This window comes from Anolis sagrei, chromosome 11 (assembly GCF_037176765.1).
Source record: "Anolis sagrei isolate rAnoSag1 chromosome 11, rAnoSag1.mat, whole genome shotgun sequence".
NCBI lineage: Eukaryota > Metazoa > Chordata > Lepidosauria > Squamata > Dactyloidae > Anolis > Anolis sagrei.
This window is the reverse complement of record NC_090031.1, coordinates 18,390,825-18,418,359: the sequence shown is the minus strand read 5'-3', so window position 1 is coordinate 18,418,359 and position 27,535 is coordinate 18,390,825. Positions and strand designations below refer to the sequence as shown.

The window sequence follows — 27,535 nt, the reverse complement described above, 5'->3', positions numbered from 1 at the left end:
TATATATAATAATAGAATATTAAAATAAAATAATAATATATAATAAAATAATATATATAATGAAAAATTATATATATAATGAAATTTTATATATATATAATATTATATATAATATTATTCTCAGTATATTATTATTATTGTCAGTATTAATAGAGGATTATTATTATCATCACACTTTGCCCTCTTCAATGAGTCAAATTATATATATAATAATAATATATTAAAATAAAATTATAATATATATATAAAATGAAATTATATATTATATTATATTATATTATATTATATTATATATAATATTATCAGTATATAATTATTGTCAGTATTAATAGAGGATTATTATTATCATCACACTTTGCCCTCTTCAATGAGAGTCAAATTATTATTATATATAATAATAATATAATATTAAAATAATAATATATAATAAAACTATATATATATATATATATATATATATATAATGAAATTATATATATATAATATTATATTATATATAATACTCTCCAGGAGCCCCCGGTGGCGCAGTGGGTTAAAGCACTGAGCTGCTGAGCTTGTTGATCGAAAGGCCGCAGGTTCAATTCCAGGGAGCGGCGTGAGCTTCTGCTGTCAGCCCTAGCTTTTGCCAACCTAGCAGTTCGAAAACATGCAAATGTGAGTAGATCAATAGGTACCGCTCTGGTGGGAAGGTAACGGCGCTCCATGCAGTCATGCCGGCCACATGACCTTGGAGATGTCTACGGACAACGCTGGCTCTTCGACTTAGAAATGGAGATGAGCACCACACCCCAGAGTCAGACATGACTGGACTTAATGTCAGGGGACAACCTTTACCTATAATATTCTCCGTATATTATTATTATTGTCAGTATTAATAGAGGATTATTATTATTATCACACTTTGTCCTCTTCAATGAGAGTCAATAATAATATATTAAAATAAAATTATAATATATATACATATAATGAAATTATATATATATATATATATTATAATATTCACAGTATATTATTATTATTGTCAGTATTAATAGAGGATTATTATCATTATCATACTTTGCCCTCTTCAATGAGAGTCAAATTAAAATTATAATATATAATAGTATTATATATATATATATATATATAATGAAATTATATATATATTATATTATATGTTCTCAGTATATCAGTGGAGCCCCCAGTGGCGCAGTGGGTTAAACCCCTGTGCTGGCAGGACTGAAGACCGACAGGTCACAGGTTCGAATCCGGGGAGAGGCAGATGAGCTCCCTCTATCAACTCTAGCTCCTCATGCGGGGACATGAGAGAAGCCTCCCACAAGGATAATAAAAACATCAAATCATCCGGGCATCCCCTGGGCAACGTCCTTGCAGACGGCCAAGTCTCTCACACCAGAAGCGGCTTGCAGTTTCTCAAGTCGCTCCTGACACGACATATATATATATGTATATGTATATGTATATATTATTGTCAGTACTAATAGAGGATTATATTATTGTCAGTACTAATAGAGGATTATTATTATCATTATCACACTTTGCCCTCTTCAATGAGAGTCAATTTAACTCAGGCTCTTTGTGTTATTCTCAGTATATTATTATTATTGCCAGTATTAATTGAGGATTATTATTATTATCATCATCACCACACTTTGCTCTCTTCAATGAGAGTCAACTTGACTAGGGCTATTTGTATTATTCTCAGTATATTATTATTATTATTATTATTATTATTATTGTCAGTATTAATAGAGGATTATTATTATCACCACACTTTGTCCTCTTCAATGAGAGTCAGAAGGATTATTATTAGTATCACACCTTCCCCTCTTCAATAAGAAGCAACTGCTCTTTGTATTATTCTCAGTATATTATCATTGCTGCCACATTGGTCCATGCTTTGGTTACCTCTAGACTGGACTGTTGCAACACACTATGTGGGGCTGCCCTTGAAGATGGTCTGGAAACTCTAATTGGTCCAGCGCTCAGCAGCCAGATTGCTAACTGGAGCGAATTACAGGGAGTGGTCCACCCCCCCAGTTTAAGGAGCTCCATTGTCTGCCATTCATTTTACAATCCCAATTCAAGGTGCAGGTTATCACCTACAAAACCCTGAACGGTTTGGGACCCGCCTACCTTCGTGACCGCATTTCCTTCTACGAACCTGCACAATCCCTTTGATCTTCCAGGGAGGCTCTCCTCTTGCTCCCACCCTTGTCGCAAGAGCAGCTTGTGTGGATGAGGGAGAGAGCCTTCTCGGTGGTGCCCCCCTGGCTTTGTAACTTATTACCTGGGGAGATTAGGCTATCCCCCAGCCTGTCAGCTTTTAGGAACCGCTTGAAAACCTGGTTGTTCTGCCTTGCTTTTGATGAATGAACAATAATCCCTATACCAAGACGGTCACAGCATATACTCCTTATCCTCCTGGTTCATTGCACCTTATTCTTAGTGGGCAATTAAACCCCATAGCTTGTCCTGCCTCTATCTCCCACCAGATAAATCACTCCAGTCTTCCCATCTCACCCAATGTCTCCTTGTTTTTATCTTTGCATTTGGTCCAGCCCACTTTGTTTACTCCTTATCCTTAATTTTCATTTTATTTCATTCCCGGAGTTTTTATCCAACTGTGTTGTTTTTCCTTTATTGTTGTATTTTATTGTTTTTACTCCTTGTACTTTATTTTTGTTATTATTTGTTGTATGTATTTTATTTGCTTGTTATATTTGTTGAGCTTGGCCTCATGTTAGCTGCCCTGATTCCCTGAGGGGAGATGGTGGCAGGGTATAAATAAGTTTAATAACAACAACAACAACAACTGATGAAAACTTGACACTTTCGTGTCTGTTTTGTCTCTCTGCAGATCATGCTGGAGGGTTTGATGATCCACAGACCAGATGATCCCATTGGGTTCCTGATTGAGCTGCTGTTGCTGGACAATGACGACAGTGAGCGCAATTATTCTTATTCTTATTATTATTGCTGTCATCATTATCTAGGTGAATGGAGGGGGCCTTTGCACCTGGATCCCTTCCAGAGATGCCCTTTGAACCATGTTATGAGTTGGGCTTCTCCTGATGGAGCCTTGTTGTGTTCCCTGCACTTGAAAACCACATGGTCCTACATTGCTGGGCTGTTGTATAAGTTGCCAAGAGCATATGCAAGGCTCTGTATTCAGGAAGCGACAGCAAACTTTGAGCAGTCTATGGCTCAGACTGGGTTGTTGATGTGATGATACCTTATGAATGGGCCCTTGGGATCAGAAAAGCCAAAAGGAGGCTCCCTCCACATACAGTCATCTGTCTGTCTATCTGTCTGTCTGTCTGTCTGTCTGTTTTGTAATGAAGAGCATTCCGAAATACCTCACCTGGGCATCGCCACATACCTAAGTTAGATTGAACACTAGTGTATAGGAAACACTGCTTGAACTCCAAGCACAAAGTAGCTGCACGCAATAACATCCTGTGGAAACTTAAGGGCAGCACATGGGATGCAGAACCAAAATTAATAAGAATATCAGCCCTGGCCTTATCTTACTCAATTGCCGAGTATGCCTGCTCTGTTCAGCACAAGTCTGCCCATGCAAAACAGGTGAACATAGCATTGAACAAAACATGCAGAATAATCACAGGATGTCTTAAATCTACACTTGTTGATAAGCTCTACAAGCTAGCAGGCATTCCCCCACTGCCCGCCCCATGTGTGATGGCAAGTTGCTGCTAAATGTAAGAGAAATAAGGTTGAACCCTGTGAAAGCCACCCACTGCATGTCTGTCAATCTCCACCCAGGAGACTCAAATCAAGGAAAAGCTTTATGAGAACTACCATTCCTCTTGGCGCCCAACCCCCCCCCCCCTCCAGCGACAGCAAGGGTATCCCTCTGGGTGGCTCAACCAGGAAATCTCAACTGGATGGCCTCCCACGTGGGAGGGTCTTCCTCCAGGGGGAAACCAAGAATGGGCAACTTAGAAATCCCTGAACAGACTCAGAAATGGAGTGGGCAGATCAAAAGGGAACCTGGCAAAATGGCACGACCTAAAACAATCCCACACCTTGTGTGACTGTGGAGCAGATCAGACAACTCCGCATCTGTATGCTTGTCCACTGTGCCCTGCCTCATGTACAGATAAGGAATTGTTGGAGGCTACCGACATTGCTGTTGCTGTTGCCCGTTTTTGGTCAAAAGATATTTAGCTGCCTGCGCACCTTCTATTTTTGTCAGTTTTATACTAATTTATGCAATGCTTTTGATACGAAATAAATAGATAAAGCTAGCTTATAACAACATACAAATGTCACTCTGTTGAGATGCCAGGACGGAAATGTTGGCTGTGCATCGGCCTCCTCCTGTCAGTCCCACTGCATCCGCACCTTTTTGGGGCCTGAAAGTGGAAGAACCGAACGGGAAAGAGTGTTTGCATGCGCGCGCTTATGAACACGTCAAGCCCTTCTCGGGGACTGTCAGAGGAGCGCCTGGGCATCCATTATTTATACGCTCTGCCCCCGCCCGATCACATTTCGCGAGGCTGTTAAACTGGCTAATTACCCCTTTTGTCAGGTGTACGTTTGGCTTCCTGCTTCTGTCTGGGGTGGCAGCTTCTCTCTGCCTCTGCGTATCCCCGTTTTCCTAATTAATGGCTTCCTTGTCGCCGCCAGCGCATTATTCCCCCCTCGGTGGCACCTGCGCAGTCTCCGGAGAAGCCGGAGAAGCGAGACTGGCAGGCCTTCCTTACCCTGTGTTTTGTCTATGTGTGTGAGGATGACGGACGGGACGGGATGGGACGGGGCTGGGCGGGGGGAGCCTGGCATTTGCTTTCCTGCCGCAACAAACAGCCCCGACTTGAGATACAAACCGTTCAGCCTTAGGCAGATTAGGCTTGGCTGCGCGCAACATTTGCTGTCAGGGAGCCGGTGGCTGTCTGTCGCCACGTGGCTTTGATGTTCCCCTAAAAAACCCAGAGTAAACCATTACAGGAGTTCTGTTGCGGTGTCAACAACAGCGCCTCGTCTGTCAATAGAGGTGTCCAGGGCGCCGCTTCTGTGGATTTTGAAGCTCGAGACGTCGTTGTCGTTGCTGCGTTTTGGGTGACGGCTGGGGAGGGCAGGGAACGCGGCGCGGTTGTCGCTCGCGGTTATGTCGCCGCTTGTCCCAGATTGCTCTTTGAAAAGCCTCGAGTGTTACCTGAAACCTCTTGTTTGGAAATGGTGCTGCTCTCTCTTTCTGTTTTCATATGAAACATCCATAACACATTCGTGTCAAAAAGACCCCAAAACATTGGACTAAGGTACAAAGGATGCTAGAAGGTGTGATAAAGGTTACAATGACACCCAAACTGCGTCTTGTTGGAAATGCCGGGTGGCCAATTAGGAATGAAACAAAACAAGGTGACTATTATTTATGACGACAGCAGTGAGAACAGTCTCTGCCCAGAGATCGGCGGATGGAAATAAGTGAATTAGTGGAGATGGACACATCGGCAGTGTTGATTCCGGAGACATCCTTGCCTCAATTCAAGAAAGACTGGGGTCTTTCTTCTTTTTATGCAGCAAAGATGGGAACGGTCTTCAGCCGTGGCTTTCCCGATATAGAAGATTGTCATTAGAAGTAGAAAGGTCGAAATGATGTTCAGATCAACAGGCAGCGAAGCGGGAGGCTTACCCTTTACTTTAGTAGGTGTTGCTTGCAAGGGTTGAATGAAAAGTAATGCCTCCACTTTCTTAACTCCTCAACAGATGGTAGTACTGGTATGCGGCAGGTACTGGCTCGTTCAGCAGACTATCCTCTACAGTTCCATTTTGACGGGAAGCCTTAGCATTGAACGGTTGTGTTGTTAAAGTGCCAAGTATGGAACCCTGCACAGACAGTCGGTAAATGCGACTTAAGCAACTTGCAGTCATTGAATTCTTGACAACAGAAGGTGTCACCCCAAAGGAGATTCATCAGAGAATGCAAGCTGTTTATGGAGATTGTGTTGATGTGAGTACTGTGCGTCGTTGGGCAAGTAAGTTTAAAGATGTTGAGGTGGGAACAGGCCTGTAGCGGGGGGGGGGGGGGTTAGGGGTTCAACACCCCCTCCGAAATGTTTCAGATTTTTTTAAAAAAACCTGGTTTACTCATGAATTTTAACTGGTTAACCAAATCTCCATGTTAAGTCTATGAGACGCAAAAAAATTAAGAGTCTATCCAGAACTGCAAGCACTATCTCAGGCAAATATTGACAATTTATTCACACTGTCATTACTTGCAGCAATAGCCGATGTAGTGAAGCAACCAAGTTGGGTGGGTGTGTGTGTGTTGAATGCTCCCATTAAGGAGGCCAGACTTGGTGGAGGTGGTTGACAGGGGCGGAGCTGCAGGCTATTGAAGGCTGCTTTGCCCCCTGCTGTGCTCTTTGCTTCAGCGTGAGCTAAGAGGCAGGTTTCAACCCCCCCCCCATGAAATTTTCAAACCCCCCCTGAAATTTTCAACCCCTCCTGAATTTTTTTTCTGGCTACGGCCCTGGGTGGGAACATCTGACTTGTGTGACAAAGAGTTGGACATCCTGTGACAACAGTCACTGAGTTTTACAAGCCAAAGGTTGACAGATTGATTCAGGATGATCATCGTCTCATTCTGAGAGAAATTTCAAGCATAATTGGCATTTCACAAGAACGCATAGGTCACATTATTGCTTTGCTTGGCTATCGGAAGATCTGTGCATGATGGGTACCCAGGATGCTGACGCCTGAAATGAAAGCGCACAGACTTGAAACTTCAGAGACTGGATCTCACCACCGTACGACATCCTCCACACAGTCCAGATTAAGCACTGCCTGACTTCCATCTGTTCCCGATAATGAAGGAAGATCTGCAGGGACCTCATTCTTCTTCTGATGAAGACGTTGAGAGAACTGTGAGACGCTGGTTGTGGAAACAGAGTGTCGACTTCTTCCGTGACGGCTTCAGAAAACTTGTTCATTGTTGGCAGAAATGTATCCAATTGTCTGGTGATTATGTGGAAAATGAATAGTGGTCATTAAAGAGCACATTCTAAGGATTATTTCTGCGTTTCATTTATTAAAATATTCACATCCAAACCCAGGTAACGAAGGTGGAGGCATTACTTTTCATTCAACCCTCGTAGAATGTGTACAGGTCAAGGTGTGCGAGTTACTTTCGTACAGACCAGAAACTTGTTTTTAAAATGGTAGCTTTAATTTTGCTCTGCGTTGTTGTACTTTACAAGTATGTTTTTGTTTCAATAATAATCCTTTTTTAAAAAGCAAGGAGAAGGAAAGAGTGTGCGGCACAAACGAGAGAAGCTCTACAGGTTCACCCTTAAGTTGGAACAGGACACTTTTTTTAACTGTAAGCTTCTTACAAGTTGAATGTTTGTAACTTGGGAACGGCTTGTTAATAATAATATAGTCAAACTGATAATACATATATAAGATTCCTCTCACTTTCTGTGGTCCCAGCTCCGTTGTTCTTAACTAGGAGTCATTTATAAATGGGATAATATATAATACTATATAGGATTCCTCTCACTTTCTGTGGTCTCAGCCCCATCCTTAACTTAGAGTCAGATGTTGTAACTCGGGAACTGCCTGTAGATATAATATTTATTCATTGCGTTGGAGGCAAGCTGAGGGAACAGCGACTTGTAGCATTGATAATATGATAATACAAATAATACACAATATAATAACCCTCTGGTGACGTAGTGAGCCAAACCACTGAGCTGCTGAGATTGCTGACCGAGAGGTTGGCGGTTCAAATCCAGGGAGCAGGGTGAGTTTCTGCCCAGCTCCTGCCAACCTAGCAGTTTGAAAACATGCAAGTGTGAGTAGATCAATAGGTACCGCTTCTGCAGGAAGGTAACAGCGCTCCATGCAGTCATGCCGCAGCCACATGACCTTGGAGGTGTCTACGGACAATGCTGGCTCTTCGGCTAAGAAATGGAGATGAGCACCAGTGTCCCAGAGTCGGCACAACTAGACTTCCTGTCAAGGGGAAAGCTTTACCTTTACTAATACTAATCTGTATAAATAATAATGTCGTGTTCGTTTGTGGGATTAACATAACTAAAAAACCACTGGATGAATTGACACAAAATTTGGACACAAGACACCTATTAGGCTAATGAGTGACCATCGCTCATCAAAACACTGAAAAACACAGCGGAAGGGACTTAAAAAGCCAAAAAAGCAAAGAGATGCTGTAGCGCATGCGCAAAAACGACTCCCTGGCAAATGAAACACACAATATCATATCCACACTGTCTTCTGGACTACAGCTCCCAGCATCCCCTAGACCAGGCCCTTTAGGAGAGGAGGATGATCCAAATGCATTGCTTTCAAGCTGCAAGCTTGGATTTCTTTGAGAGCATCCCAATCCCTGCATATATCCAATATCTTATTCCTGGATTGCAACTCCCAGCAATCCTCCAGATAGATATATTAGATAGAGATAGGTAGGTAGGTAGGTAGGTAGGTAGGTAGATTGATCAGGAAGACTGCTGGAAGTTGCAGTCCAAGAATAGGTAGAAAAGGAAGAAAGGGAGAAAGCAAAAGGAAAAGAAAAGGGGGGAAAGGAAAGGAAGAAGAAGAGAAGGAAAGTAAAAAAGGGAAGGAAGGGGAGAAAGAGGGAGGGAAGGTTGGCTATACCAATGCTTTGGCGGGTACAGCTAGTAATATATAAGGTAAGACTCCTCTTACTTTCTGGGGTCCCAGCTCCATTGTTCTTAACTAAGAACTCAGAGTGGCCTACAAGTTATATGTAAATGCAATACATTGCATTATTAGCATATTATTAGCATATTAGTGCCATGCATTCCCATATTGTACTATACCATTATACTGTAATATTGGTGCCCCCGGTGGTGCAGTGGGTTAAACCCCTGTGCCAGCAGGACTGAAGACCGACAGGTTGCAGGTTCAAATCCGGGGAGAGGCGGATGAGCTCCCTCTATCAGCTCCAGCTCCTCATGCGGGGACATGACATCATCCCACAAGGATGATAAAACATCAAATCATCCGGGCGTCCCCTGGGCAGCTTCCTTGCAGACGGCCAATTCTCTCACACCAGAAGCGACTTCCTTGTGGTCTCAGCCCCGTTCTTAACTTGGAGTCGAATGTTTGTAACTCGGGGACTTCTGGCCCCGCTCTCTCCTGATGATTAAGAACTCCTTTGGAGAAGAAGGGGAGCCGAGGAGGAGAAGTATCTCGAAAGCGGCCTTAAATTCCTTTCTGCCTTGATCACCAAAGAAGGTGCTGACTGTTTAGAAGGGGAGGGGGCATCGCGCCTTATTACAACCATCAGCCAAGTTATGAATTTTCATGCTCTTCCCTTGCAAGCCAGTTCCTGCCCAGGAGGAGATTTCAAACAAAGATTTGGGGGGGGGGGAGCGGGTCCGTCCCTTTGCGCGGAGGCGCAGAACGCTTTTAATTAGTAATTGCCTCTAAAGAACTCCTTTCGGAGGGGAGCCAGGCCTGGATTTGCAGAAGTGGCATGCGTTTAGAGTGGTCCTGGCAATAGCAGCGCTTGGAGAGGGAATGATGCGTGGACCCTCACCCGGCGTCTCCCTCGACATCCTCCACATTTTGAGTGGTTGCGCAGTATGATGGACGCTGTTTAAAATACAGTATACGATGGATGTTCCAGGATCTCCTGCAATAAATGAATAACCGCGATGTAGGAATGCTATATTTATTTTAATATTTATACGTTATTTTAGTAGTTATACACTATTTTAAGTCTTTATAAATTTAAAACAAACTGAAGGAAAGGAAGGAAAGGCCCTTCAAGGCTTGAGGGAGGGAGGACTGAGGAGGGAAAGCGCCTCGGAGAGCGGTGGCGGCAAAAACCCGCGAAACAGCGTAAATACCACAACATATATTTTAAATTAATATTTTTTGAAAACCGCAAAACAGCGAGTCTGCTAAAAGCGAACCTCAATGTAGTGAAGGAACACTGTATACCCAAAATATACCCGGGTTTGTTGACATCGCCAGCTACTCATCCTTGACTTGTTCTTGGCTCCTTGACAGGTGACTAGATTATGGAAATGTTTCTGGTTTGTGGGCCAGGAATTGAGCAAAGCAAAGCTTCGTCCCAGTTTGAGCCTTTGAATCAACTCCCTCTGGAAATGCCAAATGCCTCCTCCTTGCATTCATCTTTGGAAGGAAAAGGGGGAAACGCACTGCTCTGCGCACAAGCAGCCTCCATGTTTCAGGAACAGCATCAGGCACATAAGAAACTGCGGGGGGGGGGGGGAGATCAGGTCATGATGCTGCCTAGCTGTTTTGATGAGGAAATGTGGTGAATGGCTAGGGTTCCTGCTTTGGAAACTCACTCTCTCCGAGTTCAGCTATTATTATGTCATCTCTCAGGGCTACATCCCCCAAAGCCTCACTTACTCACATTGAAACCAGGCGTTTCTGGGCCACGTAAGTTAGGAATCAGGACCCTAACCCACCCACCCCCTCACCTATTTGAGGCCCTCACCTGCCTGAAAAGGAGCCCACCTCCAGCACACGTCCCTCCATCCTTTCCTTCATTTTCCCTCCCTTCCTTGTCATCTTCTCCTTCCGTTCTCTTTCCAGCTTTCCCTTCCTTCCCGTTCTACCCTTTCCTTCCTTCCTTCCTTCCTTCCTTCCTTCCTTCTTCTCTTTCCCTTCCTCCCTTCCGTGCCATTTTGTCCTTCTCTTCTGTTCTCCTTCCTTCTCTTTCCAGCTTTCCCTTCCTTCCTGTTCTACCGTTTCCTTCCTTCCTTCCTTCCTTCCTTCCTTCTCTTCCCCTTCCTTGCCATCTTGTTTTTTCTTCCTTCTTTCACTTTCCCTTCCTCCCTTCCTTGCCATTTTGCTCTTCTCTTCTGTTCTCCTCCCTCCTCTTTCCAGCTTTCCCTTGCTTCACATTCTACCCTTTCCTTCCTTCCTTCCTTCCTTCCTTCCTTCCTTCCTTCTCTTTCCCTTCCTCCCTTCCATGCCATTTTGTCCTTCCTTCTCTTCTGTTCTTCCTTCCTTCTCTTTCCAGCTTTCCCTTCCTTCCTGTTCTACTCCTTCCTTCCTTCCTTCCTTCCTTCCTTCCTTCCTTCCTTCCTTCCTTCCTTCTCTTTCCCTCCCTCCCTCCCTTGCTATTTTGTCCTTTCTACCCTTCTCTTCTGTTCTCTTTCCAACCTTCTTTTTTCAGCTTTCCCTTCTTTCCTGATCCATCTTTTCCTTCCTTTCTTCCTTCTTTCTTTTTTCCTTCCTTGCCATTTTGTTTTTCCTTCCTTCTTTCACGTTTCCTCCCTTTCTTGTCATCATCTCCTTCCATCTATCCATCCATCCACCCTTCTCTTTTCCTTCCTCCCTTCCTTGCCATCCTCTCCTTCCTTCCTTCCTTCCTTCCTTCCTTCCTTCCTTCCTTCCGCTGTGCCATCCTGCCTGCTGCCAGCTCCGAAGCAGAAGGAAAACCAGATTTAGTACAAAGTGAGCGTTTACAGTGGCCCTGGGCAATATTAAGGCGTGATATGGTTGTGTATAATGGTACATTTCGTTTCTTATCAAACGTTTGTCCAAGAAAGCTGTGTATTAAAGCTTCAGCACCTTGGGGTTTTTCTTGTGAATTTTAAATCGTGCTCCTACTTAAACCTCAAAAGGATCCACAGATAGAAAGGTTCTTTTCCTTTTCATTTCCTTCCCCCCCCCCCTCCCCGTTTTGCTTTGAAGCGGGTTGAAGAAGTTGATTAGTGTTGGCACCAGAGCACATTGCGATGGCTCTGTTTATAAATAATTCCTGGCTACCAGGCGGTGGAGTTTCAAGGTGTTGAGGGAGCCAGAAAGGAGAAGGAGGCATGGGGGGGGGGGGGGGGGGGAAGCGGCACATTTTCATCACTTTACCTTTTGAAAGGAATTAGGCAATAAATCCTGGCTGACACCCCATTTGAAAGCTTTCTTTTCCCAACGTTTATGGAGCCTTTTCAGAGAGCCGATTTGGTACAGGAGCTGACCCCGAAGCCTCCCAAGTCGGACAACTTTGTCAAGATGAATGATGTGTGATTTCGGGGTTCATGCATGATTCACACGCCACGGGCGCCCCAAAGAGGCTGCTGCGAGGCGTTTGGAAGGAGCGGCTTCCCCTTTCGCTCGCCTTCTGCGCTGAGATCAGAGCGCAGCCAAGCTTCCCTCGACTGGTTGTCATCGCCGCCGCTTCCTCCCTCTTTTAAAAGTTCTGACAGAATATTATGTCTGGCTGGAAAAACGGCCTTCGCGCAGCAGGGACCTCGGAACGGTCCTCTGGCGCAATCAAAAAGGCCGAAACGGCGGCAACACAAAGTGGCAGGAGGAAGTTGTGGGGCGTAAGGCTTGCAAGGTCTGGCCGAGGTCTGAGTTTCATTCGAGGGCAACCACATCGTGCAACAAACACGCAATGTGTGACAGGGATGAATGTGTCACGGGTGCGAAAAGCCCTGTCGTACTCCAGAGCAGAATCACCTCTGACTTTAAACGCCACAGCAGTTGGGTAAAATCAGCAAGCAGTTTATTTAGGAATATATGTAGCCAAAGTAGTAAAAAGTAATCCACAGTAAAATAATCCAGTTTAGTCCATCAGATACAAAGGAAGACAGGAACCAAGAATCCAAGGAAATCCCTGAAACTAGGCACTTGAATCCATGAACAATACAAAAGCATATCCCATAGACAAGACATGAGCTAGGCAGACCTTGATGCGTGAAACTTGGTTTTATCACAATGTTGCCTCAATGGAAGCAGTCATCTCTCACACATCAATATAACTCTTCCTTGACTCCAAAGCTGTTAGGAGCAGATTCTTTCTTAATTTCAGTTTACTATCTAATTTCTTTTGAATCCGAGCTGAGCGTCTTAATTGCTGCCCAGACTGCCTTTGTTTACTAAAACTTCTTTTCCTGTTCAAGGTCTCATTAACTCCTGCACCCGGTACATCCAAATAAGTTTCATTCTCAGATAACTGACCAGGGAACTGCCGTGAAAGGCCTTTCCCAAGCCCAGGATCTTGAGAATCCTCTTGCAGCAACCCGGGTCTCTCGTAAACTCATTTCAGGCCCAAGCAACCCCTCATCCCCAAATCCAACAGTCTCTGGCCCAGGAACCAGATCAACATCCTCACTCTCTTCATGAACATTAACATGAACGTCATCCCCATTCCCGTCATGAATATCAACATGAACATCAGACACAACCACAGGCTGAACAGGCTGATATACAACAGGCCCATCCACAGACCTGTGTACAACTTCCACATGGGTGGGTCATTCCACCCCAAACCCCTCCAATAATCCTGGGTACCACAATTCTGTGTGATAAGTTTCGTCCATATCAGTCATCGTGTGGGTTCATTGCTCTCTGGATAAGGGTGACTATAACTCGCATATCCAAGGTCAGTCTCCCCCAAACCCTGCCTGTATGCACAGTTGGCCGTGTTGGGTCTGTGTGCCAAGTTTCATCAATTCTCCTGCTTCTTGGCAGAATGAGGTTGGACTGGATGGCTCACCAGGTCTCTTCCAACTCTAGGATTCTATTTTCTGTGTTTTGTGTCCTCCTAAATGTCCTGTTTACTTGAATCTAATGCTCACCTTTTGGTGCGAAATGACCTTACCAAAACAAAGGTGCGCATTAGATTCGCATCATACAATCTTCTTAGTGCTGAGCCAAAGCCAAAGAGGAAGCTGCTTCAGAAGCTCTCCTTTAAAAATGTAATGTTTGTTTGTGGGATTAACATAACTCAAAAACCACTGGACAAATTGACACCGAAATTGGACACAATACACCTATCAGGCCAACAAGTGACCATCACTCATCAAAACCCTAAAGAACACAACGGAAGGGACTTAAAAAGCCAAAAATTAAAAATACATTACAACGCATGTGCAAAACCACATACAGTGTTCCCTCATTTATCGCGTGGGTTACGTTCCAGGTCCACTCGCGATAAGTAAAAATCCGCAAATTAGGGATGCTATATTAATTGTAATATTTATAGATTATTGGATGTTATTGGGGAGGCATTGGGGCCTCCAATGGGCAGCATCCTTGCCCGGAACGAGAAGGTGGACAAAGCACATCCACTCACAGCCTGAGCCATCGATTGAATGAGCAAAAAGAAGCGACAGGACGCAAGGAGCCACACACCAGCCTCCCTTTCTGAGGCCCATTGTAATGTAAATATTTTATTTTCATTTTTTTAAATCCACAAAACAGCAAGTCTGCGTAAAGCAAACTGCGAAGTAGCGGGGGAACACTGTATATACACACATACATAAATATACACACACACATATACACATATAGACACATGCAAAACACATATACACAGACTGGGCTACAGCAATGCATGGCAGAGAGTTAGTATGTATGTGCATGTATATACATATACATACATATATACACACATATACATACACACACATATATATACACACACACTCATAGAGGTGTCATGCGCTCATTACTGTATAAATGCTCCACATTTCTCAACCTAGGTGTTGGGACCCCTGGGGGGTGGCAAGGGGGTGTCGGAGGGATCACCAAAGTCCATAAAAAAACACAGTATTTTCTGTTGGTCAGGAGGTTCTGTGTGGGAAGTTCGGCCCAATTCCATCATTGATGAGGTTCAGAATGCTCTGTGATTGTAGGTGAACTATAAATCCCAGCAACTACAATTCCCAAATGTCAAGATCTATTTTCCCCAAACTCCACCAGTGTTCACATTTGGGCATATTGAGAATTTGGGCCAAGTTTGGTCCAGATCCATCCTTGTTTGAGTCCACAGTGCTCTCTGGATGTAGGTGAACTACAACTCCAAAGCTGAAGGTCAATTCCCACCAAACCCTTCTAGTGTTTTCTGTCGGTCATGGGAGTTCTGTGTGCCAAGTTTGGTTCAGTTCCATCGTTGGTGGAGTTCAGAATGCTCTTTGATTGTAGGTGAACTATAAATCCCAGCAACTGCAACTCACAAATGACAAAATCAATCTCCCCCCAAACCACACCAGTATTCAAATTTGGACGTATCAGGTATTTGTGCCATATTTGGTCCAGTGAATGAAAATACAACCTGCATATATGATATTTACATGATGATTCATAACAGGAGCAAAAAGTTATGATCTAGCAGCGAAGATAATGTTATGGTTGGGAGTCACCACAACATGATCATAGAATCCTAGAGTTGGAAGAGACCTCATGAGCCACCCAGTCCAACCCCATTCTGCAAAGAAGCAGGAAAATTGCATTCAAAGCACCCCTGACAGATGGCCATTCAGCCTCTGTTTCAAAGCCTCCAAGAAGGAGCCTCCACCACACTCCGGGGCAGAGAGTTCCACTGCTGAACAGCTCTCACAGTCAGGAAGTTCTTCCTAATGTTCAGATGGAATGAGGAACTGTATTAAGGGGTTGCGGCATTAGGAAGGTGGAGAGACACTGCTCTACAGCAATTCCAATGACAAACCTCATTGTCAACAGATTTCTTCCTAATTAGACACATATCCATTTTTAGAGGTAATTCCTGCAATCAACAAACCGTGCAACACAATAAACAAACTGTGCAAATTACACAAGTTATCGCAATCCCGACACTTCAGAGTTCCTGCACTCAACTGGTGTTTGTCAGCACATGAAAGACAAGCGTCATTTGGGCCAAGTTTTCGAAGGCGTCGGATGATCTATCTGAGGATCGACGGGAAGTTTCCCTTCGTTCTCAACCCTCCCTCCCTGCCTGAAACTTAAAGAGCGAACTCGCCTCGGGAAGAGGATTTAAAGGTGTTTTTGTTCCTTGCCAATGTATAATTGATGAAAAGCATTTGGGATTTTGCTCGAGATCTCTCTTCAGAACCACCGTAACCGCCTGAAATGCTTTTTGAGGATATTTTTAATTGGAAGGGACTCGTTTTTCGGGGTATTTTTTTAAATAAAAGGAGCCTGGAGTCATCTGCATAAGTGCGTTGTTTGTTTTGCGCTCCTCGTGCTCCGTTTCCGAATTTTGCGACTGCGGTGTTTGTTCTTTCCCCAATTTCTGCGATTGTGGTGTTTGCGCTTTCCCCAATTTCTGCAATTGTGGTGTTTGCGCTTTCCCCAATTTCTACGATTGTGGTGTTTGCACTTTCCCCAATTTCTGCGATTGTGGTGTTTGCGCTTCCCCCAATTTTTGCGATTGAGGTGTTTGCGCTTTCCCCAATTTCTGCGATTGCAGTGTTGCGCTTCCCCCAATTTCTGCGATTGAGGTGTTTGCGCTTCCCCCAATTTCTGCGATTGCGGTGTTTGCGCTTTCCCCAATTTCTGCTATTGCGGTGTTGCGTGTCCCCCAATTTCTGCAATTGAGGTGTTTGTGCTTTCCCCAATTTCTGTGATTGTGGTGTTTGCGCTTTCCCCAATTTCTGCAATTGCGGTGTTTGCGCTTTCCCCAATTTCTGCAATTGCGGTGTTTGCGCTTTCCCCAATTTCTGCGATTGCGGTGTATGCGCTATCCCCAATTTCTGTGATTGCGGTATTTGCGCTTTCCCCAATTTCTGCAGTTGCGGTGTTTGCGATTTCCCCAATTTCTGCGATTGCGGTGTTTGCGTTTTCCCTAATTTCTGCAATTGCGGTGTTTGCGCTACCCCCGATTTCTGCGATTGCGGTGTTTGCGCTTTCCCCAATTTCTGCGATTGCGGTGTTTGCGCTTTCCCCAATTTCTGCAATTGCGGTGTTTGCGCTTTCCCCAATTTCTGCGATTGCGGTGTTTGAGCTTTCCCCAATTTCTGCGATTGCGGTGTTTGCGCTTTCCCCAATTTCTGCGATTGTGGTGTTTGCGCTTTGCCTGTTTCCGAGCGTCCTTTCCCAATCCGCGCACCTGCCTCCATCTTGGCCAGGAACACTCCTTGGCCTTTTCAGGAGGGCTCCGCTTCAATTAAATTTCCTGCCCTTAATTAAACCATTCCCTGCCTTAATCCGCCTTGGCGAGGCGGCCGCTTCATTGCGCTGGGACCTTCTCCCATATTTTAATCATTAAGGCCGCAACAGTGCTCAAGACGGGAGCGCCAATTAGAAACCCGCTCACGTCCAGCTAACGAAGAAGAAGGAGAAGGACATGAGAGCATGGCTCTCCACCGTGGTGGAGGCGGAGGGCGGCCGCTGGGCCTCTCTTCTCTCTGTCCTCCCTCCTTCCTTCCTTCCTTTCTTCTTTCCTTCCTTCCCTCTGCCTTTCATCTTGCTCTCAACCCAAAGAGGCAGAGCAGGGAGAATGGGAGATGAGGGGAGAGGGCTGCAGACAAAAGGAGGGCAGGCAGCAAAGGAACCACTTGCAGGCCGGGAAAGTTTTGCCGCCTGCCTGTAACCTCCGCGGCACACGCAGGAGGCTTCTCTCTCATCTTCCTGGCTCTGCCCAGGAGGGAGGCAGGTAGGCAGGCGTGAGGGGAAAGCGGAAAAGCTTTCCCTTTGTCCAGCAGCAGGAATACCTGTCGAGAAGGCAGGAAGGTGATCCATGGCGGAATGCATTGGTCCAGGAAGGAAGGACAGGTGGAAGGAAGGATTTTATTTATCGTATTAGGAGCAAACCAAACAGTTGTATTGTATTTAAAAACAAAACAAAAACACAAAGTTTGCAAACTTGGCATTCTATTAAATGTCCTTTGACCAGGTGGAAGGAAGGATTTTATTTATCGTATCAGGAGCAAACTAAACAGTTGTGTTGTATTTAAAAACAAAACAAAAACACAAAGTTTGCAAATTCTATTAAATGTCCTCTGACACTTGGAGTGCCTCTGGTATCGCTATAAGAAGGTCCTCCATTGTGCATGTGGCAGGGCTCAGGCTGCATTGTAGTTGGTGGTCTGTGGTTTGCTCCTCTCCCCACTTGCATGTCGTGGACTCCACTTTGTGTCCCCATTTTTGAAGGTTATCTCTGTGTCTTGTGGTGCCAGAGCGCAGTCTGTTCAGTGCCTTCCAGGTTGCCAGTTTTTTGTGTACCCAGGGGGGAGTCTCATTTGGTATCAGCCATGGGTTTGAGCCTGCCACTTTTGGACTCTCGCTTGCTGAGGTGTTCCTGCAAGGGTCTCTGTAGATCTTAGAAAACTATTTCTTGATTTAAGTCATTGGCGTGCTGACTGATATCCAAACGGGATGGGCCAGAGATGTCACTGCCTTGATCCTTTCACTATTGGGTGCTACTTCCCAGCGGATGTCAGGTGGTGCACCTGGGCTTCCCCTGGACAATGTCTTCATAGACTGCTGATTCTCTCACTCCAGAAGCGACCAGAAGTGACTTGCAGCATGCAACCTTATATATGTAAGGTATCACCAAAATTGTGAGGATGTGTCAGAGCAGAACAGCCAAAGTTTTAATATTTCCACTTGGTTGTAATACACACACATTTGTTACCTTCACTCAAGTTGGATTGAAAGGTAACACAAGCACTAGAGGCAGCTATGAAATGGGCCGCACTCCGTCTCCCTTTGACACTGGGAAGGCCCTGCTTTCTTTTGCTGCCCCAGAGCTTACTCTGCATAACGTGTGCCTAATGACTGACATGTTTGTCTTTTCCTCCTGTCTCCAGTTCCAAGGATCCTTCTCCTGGGCCCTCCTGCCTCTGGGAAAACTACCCTCGTAAGTCTGTGTGTGTGTGTATTGTGGTCCTTGGAGGAAAGAAAGGCCAAGAGCCTGGCCCTTGGGGCCTCCATCGCATGTCCTGTGTCTCTGCATGGCATGGCATGTTCATAAACATAGTAGTAGTAGTAGTAATAGTAGTAATACAGTGTTCACTCACTTATCGCAGGATTTACGTTCCAGGACCACCCATCATAAGTGAAAATCCACAAAATAGGGACGCCAAATTAATTGTAATATTTATACATTATTGTAGCATATGTATAAGAAGTGTGGATGCGTAGTCTAGCCCTCATGCTTCCTTACCTGCCTCCGGAGCCCCGCTGCACTTCAGGTTGCTGCTCCACCGGGGTCCATGGAGGCCAGGGAGGCAGGCCTGAATGTTGTTGGGGTGGCATCAGGACCTCTGGCGGAGGAGGACAAAGCACATCCACTTGCAGCCCAAGCAAGCAATGGAATGAGCAAAAAAAAGCAACAGGACGCAAGGGGCCACACAACAGCCTCCCTTTCCGAGGCCCATTGTAATGTAAATATTTTATATTAATATTTATTAAAAAATCTGCAAAACAGCGAGTCCGTGTAAAGTGAACTGTGAAGTAGCGAGGGAACACTGCAATCATCATCCCCATGTCATGGGAAAGGTGTTTGTAGAGTAATATCCTCCCTAAGTGTCATAATCGTAAGTAGTATCTTTGGTTTATTGTGTGGTTTGTTTCCATTCTGTATGGCCAGTGTCTTCTAGCAGCATTTCCTCATTTTTTCGTTTTGCCTGCATCTGTGGCTACTGGCATCTTCAGAGAGTCAGATGGTATTAAAGCAAGTAGAGTATGTATACCTGTGGAATGTCTCAGGTAGGAGAAAGAACCATTGCCCGTTACACAAGTGTGAAGGGTGCAGTTAGCAAGCTTGATTGACAAGTGTTTGAGTGGAATCCATCCATTAGCATGTGAGCATCCCTGAGTTTTGCATAGTCAATTAGGGAGGGCATCTGCACAGGAATTCCGGACCACTCTGACAACCCTATGTCACTGGGTTGTTGTAGGTTTTTTGGGCTATATTTATTTATTTATTTAGAACTTTTATATACCGGTCTTCTCACCTCCAGTGAGGGACTCAGGCCGGTTCACAACAGAGGAATTCACACACAATAGTTTAAAACAACACATCCAATAATACACTGATATAAAACACATTAAAATACAATCATATTAGTACATAAGGCCAAGTCGTCCGAATAAAATAACTATTCATCCCCATCCGTCCGTGTGGTCAACCTCCTCAGAGGTTGTGAGGTCTCTCAGGATGCTTGCCATAGATGCAGGCGAAACGTCAGGAGATAATGCTTATAGAACATGGACATATAGCTTAAAAAACCTACAACAACCCAATGATTCCAGCCATGAAAGCCTTTGACAACCCTTATGTCAGGCTACACAGAGAAGCCATTGAAATCCACAAGAAGCAGGTGGACAATTTCAAGAGAGAGGAAGTGTTGCAGTCCAGAGCAAGATCCCCTCTGACTCTCAACACCACACAGTTGAGTTAAAATACAAGCAGTTTATTGAAAATAGTAAAAGCCACAGCAAATAAAGAAATCCACAGTAAAAAGGTAAATCCAATTGAATAGGAAGTCGACAGAGCAATGAATCCACAAAGAAAGCCTCATGTAAGCCGCACCGAGTCCCTTGGGGAGATGGTAACGGGGTATAAATAAAGTTATTATTATTATTATTATTATTATTATTATTATTTGTCGTGTCAGGAGCAAACGCTCCTGTTGTGAGAGAATTGGCCGTCTGCAAGGACGTTGCCCAGGGGACGCCTGGATGATTTTTGATGTTTTATCATCCTTGTGGGAGGCTTCTCTCATGTCCCCATATGAGGAGCTGGAGCTAATAGAGGGAGCTCATCCGCCTCTCCCCGGATTCAAACCTGCGACCTGTCGGTCTTCAGTCCTACCGGCACAGTGCTTTAACCCACTGCGCCACCGGGGGCTCATTATTATTATTATTATTATTATTATTATTATTATTATTATTATTATTTTCCTGGACCTTGTTCTTTGATTGATTCCTGTTTAAATACCTTTGCTGTTGTTTTTGCCTTTGAATTAAAGCCTCTGGTTCATTGGATTATCTGGGACTTTATTATTATTATTATTATTATTATTATTATTATTATTAAGTCCCAGATAATCCAATGAACCAGAGGCTTTAATTCAAAGGCAAAAACAACAGCAAAGGTATTTAAAAAGAAATCAATCAAAGAACAAGGTCCAGGAACATGGCATGGAGAACTATCTGTAGAATCCAATGATGCTTCTTCTGAAGCTAAGTTCCGTACTTGGCAGTATGTATCTACTTTGTTTCCCAAACAGCAAGAAACGGATTTTTTCTTAGCTTTGGTTTGTCTACTAGCCTCTGCTGTAATAATAATAATAATAATAATAATAATAATAATAATAATAATAAATGAGCACCTTAGATTCCCATTTGTTTGTTTCTGCTGACTGAAGGCTCTTTGTCTGTCCAAGGCCTCATTAAATTCTACATCTGGAGATACTTACTTACTTAGGCGATCCCTCGTTGGACGAGTAAGATGGTCTTCTATGATGGGTTTCCTTGTGGATTCGTAGGTGGCTGTGGAGCCCTATTCTTGACCCGCATCTTCTCCCACAGTGAAGGCGTTGGTTTCCAGGTGGAAGGCGGTCCCGGTTGGGGTTGGCTTGACGCGTCAAGCGCGGCGCATCTGGAGATGACCTTGTGACTGTAGCTCAGAGCTTCTCCCAGGCTCAGGCCTATCTAAACCATCAACTGTCTAAGCCCGACATCCTTAAAACTAGGCCCAGGAGACAGACCATCATCCCCGTTCCCTTCAGGAACATCATAGAATCACAAGGGAACAAAGAGCAGGCTTCTTCTAGGGGCAGATGCCCCCACTCATGGACTATTCTCCCTTCAGGGTTCCTCACGCACTTCCTCTTCCTGCAGGCGATGTGGCTGAGCAAGCACCTGTCGGCCCCATGGCTCTCACAGGAGACGCTTCTGGACAGCGATTGGTCCACCCTGATGGCCAGCGTACGGGAGTTCCAGGCCAGGAAGGAGGTAATAATAATAGGGTGGAGTTAATGGTTCTCCCCTGACATTAAGTCCAATCGTGTCTGACTCTGGGGGTGTTATTAATAATAATAATTATTATAAGTATAAGTATAAGCCAACCCAAATATAAGCTGATATATTTGGGTTGGCTTATACTTGAGTATAAGTACAGTGGGGGGGGGGGGGGGGAGATAAATAACCTTAACAAAGGAGCTGGCCATCCCTGCTTCAGGAAATAATAAATATAATACAATTTATTTATTTGTCGTGTCAGGGCAACCAGTCAATTATATTACATTTCTAACAGAACAAAGCAAACAAACAGACAAAATACAAAATTTGTGAGTTTGGTAGTTGATTAAATGTCCTTTAATTAAATACAAATAATAATAGAGTAAAATAATAAATGTAATACAAATAATAATAATAAAGTGAAATAATTGAATTGTTATATTTATTTATTTATTTGCGGCATTTATATGCCGCCCTTCTCACCCCGAAGGGGAGTCAGAGCGGCTTACAATATATATTTTCATACAGTATATTATATTATTAGCATAGTACAATATCAGTATATATTACTATATTGCACTATACCAATTCTTTCACTTTATTATTATTATCTGTATTATATTTATTATTTTACTCTATTTATTATTGTTATTATTACATTTATTATTTTACTCTAAAGTGAAATAATGGAATTGTTATAATAATAACAATAAATAGTGTAAAATAATAAATGTAATGACAATAATAGAGTAAAATAATAAATGTAATAAAAACAAAAATAATAACAGAGTAAAATAATGTAAATTTAATAATAATAATAATAAAGTAATAAATGTCATAGTTATAATAATAAAGTACAATAATACATGTAATAAAAATAGAATAATAGAGTAAAATATTAAATGTAATAACTTTGACTCAAATATAAGCCGAGCGGATGCTTTTTCAATCTAAAAACTTGGCTTATTCTTGAGTTTATATAGTAATCAAAACACTTAAAGAGTGCTGCAGCCCAGTGCCCAAATATCTCTCATCTCCCAATCAGAAACTAAAAACGAGATTTAAAATTCAATGCAGTGATGCCTTGAGTTAAGAGTTTAATTCGTTTTTAGTTCAAAATGCTCTTAAGCCAAGACATCATGGTATTAGCATTTAAATAGGGAAAGTGATTTCCCTATTTAAATGCTAATACCATGATGTCTTGGCTTAAGAGTTTAATTTGTTCCATGACCGAACTCTTCACCCAAAATGCTCTGAACTCAAAGTGATTTTTTGTATTGAAATACTATTACAGTAATACTTTGAGTTAAGAGTTTAATTCGTTCCGAATTAATCAGAGCTCAAAATACTCTGATTATTTATTTATTATTATTATTTTATTTAGAAGTTTTCTATACCGGCCTTCTCACCTCAGCGAGGGACTCAGGTCGGTTTACAGCATATATGAAAGTACAATAATATATAAGTACAACAACGTGCAACGTCATTACATATTAAAATAGTACAATAAAGTACAATAAAAACATCATCATCACAATTACCTAAGCCAAGTCATCAATCCAGTCATAGTCATAGTCATAATTATAATCATAGTCGCAGTTCATCATCCTCCTTCCTTGTGGAAGGAGGTTATAGATTCAGTCCTCGAATGCCACATTCCAGAGCCAGGTCTTTAGTAGTTTCCTGAACGTCAGGAGGGAGGGAGCAGATCTAATCTCTAGTGGGAGGGATTTCCAAAGCCGGGGAGCCACCACCGAGAAGGCCCTGTCCCTCGTCCCCACCAACCGTGATTGCGAGGGTGGTGGGAACGAGAGCAGCTCCCCCCCCCCCCCCGGAAGATCTTAACAGCCTTGATGGTTCATAGGGGAGAATCCGTTCGGACAGGTAAACTGGGCCGGAGTCGCAAAGCGATCTCCCAATTCATTTATTTATTTAAAACATTTATATTCCACCCTTCTCATCCCGCAGGGGGCTCAGGGCGGAGCACAACATATATACGGCAAAAAAAATGCCGGGACATAAAACCATATATACAAAGGTAAAGGTAAAGGTAAAGGTAAAGGTAGTCCCCTGACATTAAGTCCAGTCATGTCTGACTCTGGGGTGTGGTGCTCATCTCCATTTCCAAGCCGAGGAGCCAGCGTTGTCCATAGACACCTCCAAGGTCATGTGGCCGGCATGACTGCCGGCCATTACATTAAAATATATCCTGGGGATTTTGGAGTAATCTCTTCAAATCTGGTTAAATCAACTAATGGTGCCTGAAAATGCAACCATTTTCCTTCCCTCCCACTGGAGCCCCCACAACTTTAGATATTCTGCCCCCTAACTGGCAAATAATCTCTCCAGTTGGGAGCTAGAAGTTTGTGTATATGTCAGTAAGTGCCTTCACATTGTCTGTTTACTAGTGGCGCCCTCATGGATTTCAAATAATACTTGGAGGTCATTTTGCCTTCTTCTGAAATATAGCCTGCAACACCTGGTGGTCTCCCATTCAAGTACCCATCCTGTTTTGCTTCTATGATCAGACAGGATCTGGTGCCTTTAGGATATTTAGGCCCTATAGCTACATGTGACATGGTATCACTTTTGACACACTAAAATGCAAATGCTATTAAATGCTATTTAAATGCTAATACCATGATACCTTGAGTTTAATTTGTTCTGTGACAAGCTCTTAGCTCAAAACGCTCTGATCTCAAAGTGATTTCTCTATTTAAATGCTATTACCATGATACATTGACTTAAGAGTTTAATTTGTTCATTGACCAACTCTTTGCTCAAATTGCTCTTATCTCAAAATAAATGTGCACATTGAAATGCAATTATAGTGATGCTTTGAGTTAAGAGTTAAATTCGTTCCATGACCAAGCTCTTTGCTCAAATCACTCTGATCGCAAAGCAAATTTTTGCATTGAAATGTTATATAGTGGTGCCTTCACTTAAGAGTTTGATTCATTCCGTGGTGGAGCTCTTAAGTCAGAAACGCTCACCTCTCAAAGCAAATTTTCCCATTGAAGTTGGGACGAAGTTCACTGTAGTTTAGTCTGCAGAATAACACTTAAGGGGTGGTTGCAATCAAGTCAATTGGCAAAGAGGAATTCCCAAATCTGTTGTATGGAAAAAACCCACAATTAACCGGGAAGGAGAAAATGCAACACACACACAAGTGTGCAAGAATCCCCTTTGGCTTAATTACTCTCATTATTAGCATATTTCAAGCTAATCAAGCTGCCCGGTAGGGTTTCCTTGAGTATTATGGGATGGGACATAAAAGGCAAAGAGATTCGGGGGGAGGGGGGAGGAGAGGCCAAGGGATCCCTTCACTGCATGACAAGCCCCCCCTTTTTTTGGCCTTATTTGGGGGGTGGGTGCTGCATAGTGAGAGGTAAAAGGGGAAAGACCTTCAAAAGCTCCTTCCTTCCATTTGTTCTCTTTCCCTCCCTCCCTTCCTTTCTCCCCCTTTCTTGCCATCTCGGCCTTCCTTCCTTCCGTCTGTTTTTCCCTTTCTCTTTTCTCTGGATTTTCATGGGGTTTGTACTGGAGTTTAGTCCAACTTTGATGGAGTTTAGTCTAAAAGAAATATAATAATAAGAATTCCTCCCTTTCTTGCCATCTTCTCCCTTCCATTCATCCATCCATCCATTTGTTTCCTTCCTTTCATCTGTGCTTCATTTTCCCTTCCTTCTTTTTCTTCCCTTCCTTGCTACCTCTTCATTCTTTACTTCTCTTCTCCTTCGTTCCTTCTCTTTATCTTCCTTAACTTCCTTAACTTCCTTCCTTCCTTTTGTTTCCTTCCTTCCATCTCTCCATCCTTCATTTTCATTTCCTTCTCTCCTCCTTCCTTCCTTCTCTTTCTCTCCCTTCCTTGCCATCTCAGCTTGCCTTCCTTCCTTCCTTCCTTCCTTCCTTTTCCTTCCTTCCATCTATCCGCCCTTCATTTTCACTTCCTTCTCTTCCCCTTCCATCCATCCATCCATCCATCCAGTTCCTTCCTTCCATCTATCTGTCCTTCATTTACCCTTCCTTCCTTCCTTCCTTCTGTTTCCTTCCTTTCATCTATCTGCCCTTCATTTTCACTTCCTTCTCTTCCCCTTCCATCTATCCATCCATCCATCCATCCATTCATCCATCTGATTCCTTCCTTCCATCTATCTGTCCTTCATTAACCTACCTTCCTTCCTTCCTTCCTTCCTTCCTTCTTTTTCTTTCCCTTACTTCCACTCTCAGCCTGCCTGCCTGCCTGCCTTGCTTCCTTCCTTCCATCCATCCATCCATCCGTTTACTTCCATCCATCCTTTGTTTTTTCTTCCTTCTTTCCTTCTCTTTCCTTTTCTTCTTTCCTTGCTATCTTGTCCTTTCTTCTATTCTCTTCTCAATTCATTCTCTTTCCCTTCCTCCCTTGACACCTTATCCTTCCTTGCTTCCTTCCATCTGTTTCTTTCCTCCCACCCGTCCTTCACTTTCCCTTCCTTCTCTTCTCTTTCGTTCGTTCGTTCGTTCCTTCCTTCCTCCTGTTTTCCTCCCTTCCTTTCCATCTTCTCCTGGCAAAGAGGGGAAGCTGAGGGATCCCTTTTTGGGGGAAGGTGAAGGCAAGGCGGCAAGGCCAGTGTTGGGGCCCAGAACACCGAGCCTGACGCCCCGGATGGAAAGCCACCCTGTGCCATTGGACCTGGGTAAAAGAGCCAGGCCCAAAGAGCCATAGAATCCTAGAGAAGAGAGCAGAAAGAGGCCACATGGCCCTTGAGCAAACGCACCCGCCTCCAGCTTCTTGGGAAGCATTTGGTTCTACGGAAGAAGTTTGGGGGGACTCTGATCCCGAGTGTGTTGGCAGGTCTTGGCAGCCCCTCCTTCCTTGAGATGACACTTCAAAGCCCAGATTGAGCAAGCGAGCAAGCGAACGAGCGGGAGGCTGGCGGCGGGAGGCAGGCAGGCGCCCTTGGAAGATGACAGCCTCAAAGGCAGCCAGCGGCTCCTCTGGTCCGGGCTCCAGCCGGGAAGGCGCAGGAGGGAGGAGGAGAAGGAGGAAGGAAGGAAGGAAAAGGAAGATTTGACACCCGCATGCATTCACTACTCTCTACCTGCGCAAATGGGTCCCCTCCTGAAAGGCTGCCTCTCATGGGACCCTCAGAGAGAGGCCTGAGTCAGGCAGCAGGCTGGGCCCACTCCAAGGGTTTCTCCTGGGTTTTGGTCCAAACTTTCATGGAGTTTGCTCTGGAATTTAGTCCAAATTTTCCTGGAGTTTGTCCTGGGTTTCAGTCCAAACTTTCTTTGGGGTTTCAGTACACACTTTAATTGCATTTGAATTGATGAAGTTTGCTGTGGATTTGAGTTTGTACTGGATTTTGGTTTGAACTTTCATGGAGTTTTCTCTGGGTTTCAGGCCAAACTTTGATGGAGTTTGCTTGGCGTCTCACTACACACTTCAACTGAGTTTGCTCTGGAGTTTAGTCCAAACTTTGATGGAGTTTGCTTGGTGTCTCACTACACACTTCAACTGAGTTTGCTCTGGAGTTTAGTCCAAACTTTGATGGAGTTTGCTTGGCGTCTCAGTACACACTTCAACTGAGTTTGCTCTGGAGTTTAGTCCAAACTTTGATGGAGTTTGCTCTGGGTTTTAGGCCAAACTTTAATGGAGTTTGTCCTGGGTTTCAGTCCAAACTTTGATGGAATTTGATTGTGGTTTCAGTGCACACTTTAATAGAGTTTGCTTTGGAGTTTAGTCCACACTTTGATGGAGTTTGTCCTGGGTTTCATTGCAAACTTGAATCGAGTTTGTTCTGGCTTTTAGTCCAATTTTTCATAGAGTTTGCTCTGGGTTCCAGGCCAACTTTGATGGAGTTTAGTC

General features: G+C 43.9%; 1 protein-coding gene across 2 annotated transcripts in view; it reads left to right on the top strand.

Annotated features, from left to right (window-relative positions):
- Positions 1 to 27,535, top strand: part of AK8 (adenylate kinase 8) — a 115,733-nt gene that overhangs the window by 1,405 nt on the left and 86,793 nt on the right. For both annotated transcript variants that reach the window (XM_067471984.1, XM_067471983.1), the window contains exons 2-4: positions 2,861 to 2,945; positions 18,528 to 18,577; positions 21,568 to 21,681. In XM_067471984.1, the coding sequence (XP_067328085.1) occupies positions 2,861 to 2,945; positions 18,528 to 18,577; positions 21,568 to 21,681 (249 nt within the window). The remainder of the gene's footprint in view (positions 1 to 2,860; positions 2,946 to 18,527; positions 18,578 to 21,567; positions 21,682 to 27,535) is intronic.